We start from the raw sequence: 5,844 nt of genomic DNA, 5'->3' as shown, positions 1-5,844 counted from the left end.
GGCCACAGAAGCCCTTAGGGAGGCCCCTGCAATGGAAAAAAAGCAGGGATATAGGCACAAGGTGGGAGGAAAATGGCAACAAAATAGAGAGAACTGGGACTCCCTGCAAGTCCATGCTGAGGGGCCGCCTATGGGCCAACACTCTGTTTGTGCATCGTTCCAGTTCCAGGAGGAGAAGCCCTGGAACAAGTCCCAATACACCACATCCACAAGTGCAAAGACAAGCCTCCGCACCTTCACCGTGTACCATACACCGGCCCTCCCCCAGGGCCCCCGCAAATAAAAGGATTCTCAGACAGCTTCAAACTTTCTTTTATTTCCCCTCCATATGGACAGAACATCTCCACATAGTCATTCTGTCCCCTAAAATGCCCCACCCAAATGTGAAGCTTAGCTGAGACTGGGGAGAAAAGCTGAGGACTCAAGAACAATAATTCATTAGGCTGTTTTTTGCTATCAGACAAAGCTTCCAGAGGTCAGTGCAATGTCCAATGTGAGGGAGGGCTCATTGCCAAAGGCCTCTGGCCCTCACTGCTGGTTGTCTCTGCAGAGTGAGACAGGCAGAAGGAAAGCAAGCAGGGGAGGGAGGCCTTAGAGAGCAGGGTGAGGGCCCTAATGATGCTTCTCCAGGCTTGGGCCAGTAAAGTCCAGGGAGGATCCCAGGGGCCATGCTGGGGAGAGAAGCCGGGGGTCCACAGGAACAACACAGGGACTGCAGACTGGTTTTCCTCCTCAGGCCCACACCAGGAAATTCTCTCAAGCTGAAGAAGGAAAGACAGACTCAGGGAGACCCTCCAAGCCCCTCTGCCTCCAGCCTCTCATCATTCTGAAGGGCCTGCCTCACCACCCATCCAGTCCTCAGCCCAACCTCTCACCACCCTCCTCTGTGCTTGGCCCCCTTTACCCCAGCCCCTCTCTCCTTTCAGGCCCCCAGAGTCTCACCTTTGATCGGGAGAGAGACATCTGATCCCTGTGCACTGTCATTACCTGGAGACAAAGGAGGGAAATGACCCAGTCAGGGACATACATCCCAGAACCGGGGTATGGGAAGGGAAGGGGACACCAAGGCAAGGCTACTGGGCTAAGCCTCTCCTCTGCCTTCCCATTGCTCAGGTCTCTGAGATACCCTGGGCTGGGCCCTTCCTTCTACCCTCTATGTCAACTCTTCACTTACCTGCAGCAGGAACATAGTTCCCTCCTTTTCCACCTGGAAAAGAAACAAATTCCCAGTGAGGAATCCAGGAGAGGAGACCACACCAAGGTCTCAGGAGTCACTGGTTTGTCTTGGAGACACAAATTACAACTGGGACTGCACCCCCACCCCCCACTCCAGTCCAGCCTCTGGATCCAAGAGGAAGAGAGAAGAGGCCCCCCAAATGGGCACTTCCCCACCTCCAGGCCCGCCTCCAGGGGCTCCCACGGCTGGTCTACAGCCCCCAGCTGGGGGACACCCAGGCCCTCTGGCAGAGATCCCCATATTCACTGCTGATCTGAGTCTGAAGCAGATGCCCCACTAGGCCAGCCTGTTACACCCCCTTCTACTTGTTCATCTGGAGTCTCGGGGCCCCTCTGACAGTCCCTTAGATGGGAAAGAGAGCACTTGGGGACAGAAATGGTGCCTGCTCCCTAAGGGCCCCCTCCCAGTGCTGCCCACCTGAATTCTTCCTCCGCCAGATCACAACTCCAGCAATGCCTGCAATGAGGAGGAGGAGGAGGAGGACAGCAATGACCCCCACGATGAACCAGGGGAATGAGGACTCTGGCTCTGAAATGGAAAAGGGCAGTGAGAGGCCCTGGGATTCACTAACCCCTCCTCCACCTCCCCAGTCACCCCACCTCCCTCTGGGCTTTTGGGGTCACGGTCCTTACCCCACTTCAGGGTGAGGGGCTCAGGCAGTCCCTCGTGCTGCACTTGGCAGGTATACTTCCCTTCCTGGCCTGAGGTCACCTCCACACCTGCCCACTTCTGGAAGGTCCCGTCTCCCGCCGGCCTGGTCTCAATGAACTCTGTGTCCTGGAGCTGTTCCTCCCCATCCCGCAGCCAGGTCAGGGAGATGTCCGCGGGGTAGAAGTCCTGGGCCCGGCACCGCAGGGTCACCCCCCCGTGGGGGGCAGTGTGGCTGGTCACTCGGGCAGAGGGCGGGTCTGGAGACAAAGGTCAGCGGCATTTCCAGGTTCTCCCCGCCTCCCCTCCGGGGGTACAAGAACAGGTGGGGGCAGGGGGACACTCCGCAGTCCGGGCCCTGGGGTATAAGGGGAGCCCGGGGGCCGGGAGCCCGGGGCTGGGGCTGCAGGGGAGCGGGGGCCCTGAGTGCTGCGCACACTGGGGGGGGGGGTGTACCTGCCCGCTGCAGCGTCTCCTTCCCCATCTCCAGGTACTTCTTCACCCACAGCACGCACGTCTCCTCCAGGTAGGCTTTCTCTCTCTCCGCGATGCTCCTGTCCGCCTCCCACTTGCGCTTGGAGTTCACAGCGGGCGGCACCGCCGCCGTCCACGTGGAGGTCTCCGTGTCCAGGGCCAAGTAGTCGCGCCCGTCGTAGGCGAATTGGTAAAACCCGCGCTGGAAGGTGAGCTCCGGGGACACCTCGCAGCCGACCATGCGCTGGATGGTGTGGACCCCTGCCCGCCCCGCCCCCGGCCCGGTCAGCGGCCGGGCTCCGGGCTCGGGCTGCTCCCTGCCCCGCCCCCACGCGGTCTCCCCGGGACCCCCCGCCCCCACCCGGTCACGCACCGCCCTCGCTCTGGTTGAAGTAGCCGCGCAGGTTCTTCAGGCTCCTTCGGTAAAACTGCGCGTTCTCCTTCGAGACCTGCGTCTGCCGCTCCCAGTAGCCCGGCTCCTCCCGGTCCACCCGCTCCATCCACGCCGCCCGCGGCTCCATCCTCGGACTCGCGCGGGCGCTGTCGAAGCGCACGAACTGCTGATCGTCCACGTAGCCCACCTCGATGAACCGCGGCTCCGCGAGCTCGGGCCCGGACACGGCGGTGTCGAAATACCTCATGGAGTGAGAGCCTGGACGTGGGGACCAGGGCGGGGGCGGGGGTCAGGGGGTGACCGCGTAGACACAGGGCGGGGCGCGCCCCCTGACCGCGCCGACGGGGGGCGCGACCCTTGACCCCGACACGCCGGGGCGACCTCCGACCCCGCGTCTACCCGGGCGTGAGCTTTGACCCCGTCGCGACCAGAAGGTGACCCCGGACTCCTACCCCCCCCGTATCCGGCCCCTCCGCCCCCAACAGTGAAGGCGGCGCACCGCCCCGGGAGGTAATAATGCTCGAGGCTACAGCGCTTTGAGATCAGCAAAACGCCTTCCCTGACAACCCAGGCAGGTCCCAGTGCCTCCATCCGGACCTTGCCCCCTCCCCGCCCCCACCTCTGGTCCGGCTCCGGCGTCTCTCGCACTCCTCACCCCCAGCCCCCCACCTTGGGTCCTCGCCTGCCCCCGCCCCCCACGATCCTTGGTGAAGCTCTTTAACGAGCCGCTCCCGGTTCTGTGTCCTCGCCCTGGGTTGGGGGGTGGGGCTCTGCTCCTTGTTAACGCCCCCAGGACTGTCGCACCCATTCTCCCTCCCGGCACCTCTGCCTCAGCGCCCCTCGTCCTCACCCCCACCCACCAATCCACTCACCCCCCCCAAATTAAGGGACCGACACCAACACCCCCTCCCCCTCCTGCCAAAGCCCAGGTACTGGTCCCCGGGTCTCTCTCACACCCGCACACGCACACACACACACTCTCTCACACACGTACACATACACACACAGAGACACGCACACGCACACTCTCCCCCCCCACACATTCACACGTACACACATACAGACACACACATATATATACACACACACACACTTTCCCATACACACACACATACACTCCCCCCCACACTCACATACACTCACTCTCTTACACACACTGTCACACACTCACAGAGACACACACACATACACACACCCACTCTCACACACACACACATACACACTCCCTCTCTCACACACACACAAGCACACGCACGCGGCTGCTTCCTTTCACCATCACTCTGACTTGTTCACCTGCCATTAAGGAGCCGGTTCCCCGGAAGCCCACCCTGGGCTGGTGCCGGAGCAGCTTTCTGTAGGAAACCCCACCCCACCCACACGTCCACCCCGCAATGCTGTGTCCGCTCCCCAGGCGGCCGCTCAGGTCTGTTCTGTACTTGCCTGCCCAGGTGTCCGGCAGGGCCAGGGCCAGGGCCCCCAACAACAGGAGACAGCGCAGACAGGGCTCCATGGTCCAGGCGGACAGCACAGGATCACCGAGACCTGTCTGCGCCGGTCTTTATACGGGGGCCAATCCATAACTTGTGGTTGGCTTGACGGAGGCTCTGCCGGCCAATAGCAAACGAGAGGAAAAGAAACGTCATCGGTGACTGGGCAGAATGAGCCGGCACAGGTTAGGAGACCCAAACTGAAACTGACTCGGAGGAAATCCCCAGCTTTACAGACGTTCCCAGAACAGCCTCTGAATCTGTGCAGCGCCCGAGTCTCCCCGCCCCCATCCCTCCAGGAACACGAGGCTATTCTGCTCCCAGCTTGAACCAGAGAAAAAGAAGGCCCTTCCAACCCCCAGCCCTCCTCAGTGTGACCCTTTCCCCTCCTTGGAAGTGAGGAAGACCATGTCCCTACCCAAAATTGGGGGTGTCTGAGGAGTGAAGAAATGTGCAGATTGGTGGAGGGCTGTGTTGCCACCCCCGTTTTACTGACCTCCATCCCAGCTGTGACTCGGCAAGTCTTGTAACCTTCCCAGGCTGTGTAGATAAGCAAGCAAGGGACCCAAGAATAATGACTGAATTAGAGTTGAATAAATGGAATTTGGAATCAGAGTGGAAGACTTTGTCTCACCGTAAAAGGGGCAGCTAGGTCCTCCAGTGGTTAGAGCTCAGGGCGTGGAGTCAGGAAGACCTTAGTTCTAATCCAGGCCTCAGACATTTACTAGCTGTGTGACCCTGGGCAAGTCACTTAACCCTGTTTGCCTCAATTTCTTCATTTGAAAAATGAGCTGGAAAAGGAAATTGATAAGAAATGAGGTCACTCCAATTGATAAGAAATGAGGTCACAGAGCTAGATTCAACTCAATAACAACAAAAGGAAAGAGCTTAATAAAATGGGAAGGAGTACTATTTCAGCCAAAGGTTGGTTCTGAACTGCCTGAAATATGAAGATGTGAATCCCCAGTGACCTTTATTTTTTTTTTCAGAGACAAAGAACCTGGGCACGTTTGGTGGGATTTTCCCTCTTTCTTGTCTCATCACCCCATCTAGGAAACTATTACACTCCAAATTTTAAAGAGAGTATAAAGTTACCCTTGGAAAGGATCTTAGAGATAATATCCTTCATTTTACAGAGCAGGAAACTGAAGGCCAATGATGTTGAGAGATTTTTCCAAGGTCGTAAAGATAGGAAGTAGCAAAATTGAGATTTGCACCTCCATTCTATCACTGCAAACTCAATCCTCTTTCCCCAAGCCCAGGCTGGTCTAGAGATCCTGATCTAAGTCCTGAATGAGCCTCCCCTGGTGGAGGACACCTGAACCCTTCAAAGCATATTGGAGTCAGCACTATGTGGAAAGGCAAGGAAAGAGCTGAATAATTCTGTTTATCATTTTCTGCTACCAGACCCTTCAGACCAAGTCCTGTCCCATCTTTCTTCTTTTGATCTCAATGGAGCTTTAAAAAATTTCTCGGGGCAGCTAGGTGGCATAGTGGAAGAGCACCGGCCCTGACGTCAGGAGGACCTGAGTTCAAATCCGGCCTCAGACCAAACACTTGACACTAGCTGTTTGACCCTGGGCAAGTCACTTAACCCCAATTGC

General features: G+C 58.0%; 1 protein-coding gene across 2 annotated transcripts; it reads right to left on the bottom strand.

Annotated features, from left to right (window-relative positions):
• Nucleotides 1–296: 296 nt before the first annotated feature.
• Nucleotides 297–4,298, bottom strand: LOC114036908 (patr class I histocompatibility antigen, A-5 alpha chain-like). Of its 2 annotated transcripts, none has more exons than XM_027853671.1 (8): nucleotides 4,194–4,298; nucleotides 2,733–3,011; nucleotides 2,342–2,620; nucleotides 1,870–2,145; nucleotides 1,655–1,765; nucleotides 1,175–1,207; nucleotides 943–987; nucleotides 297–761 (listed from the first exon to the last, which is right to left on the bottom strand). In XM_027853671.1, exons 1-8 carry the CDS (start codon nucleotides 4,261–4,263, stop codon nucleotides 757–759), a joined length of 1,098 nt encoding a protein of 365 aa, XP_027709472.1. In that variant the 5' UTR covers nucleotides 4,264–4,298; the 3' UTR covers nucleotides 297–756. The 2 variants fall into 2 exon arrangements, with proteins under 2 accessions (XP_027709472.1, XP_027709473.1); XM_027853672.1 differs by having other exon boundaries at nucleotides 297–684; nucleotides 955–987.
• Nucleotides 4,299–5,844: the final 1,546 nt, after the last annotated feature.

The sequence above is a fragment of the Vombatus ursinus genome, unplaced genomic scaffold, assembly GCF_900497805.2.
Source record: "Vombatus ursinus unplaced genomic scaffold, bare-nosed wombat genome assembly UNPS02010193.1, whole genome shotgun sequence".
In the NCBI taxonomy this organism is placed as follows: Eukaryota; Metazoa; Chordata; class Mammalia; order Diprotodontia; family Vombatidae; genus Vombatus; species Vombatus ursinus.
This window is presented reverse-complemented; position numbering and strand designations above follow the sequence as displayed.

Bases quoted from the DNA above. Each gene is read 5' to 3' on its own strand.
- LOC114036908 (XM_027853672.1), bottom strand. From the start codon at position 4,263: ATGGAGCCCTGTCTGCGCTGTCTCCTGTTGTTGGGGGCCCTGGCCCTG. The intron at 3,012-4,193 runs GCAAGTACAGAA...CCCCACGTCCAG, and splicing joins CCTGCCGGACACCTGGGCAG to GCTCTCACTCCATGAGGTAT. The intron at 685-954 runs TCCCGATCAAAG...GTGGACCCCCGG, and splicing joins ACAGGGATCAGATGTCTCTC to CTTCTCTCCCCAGCATGGCC.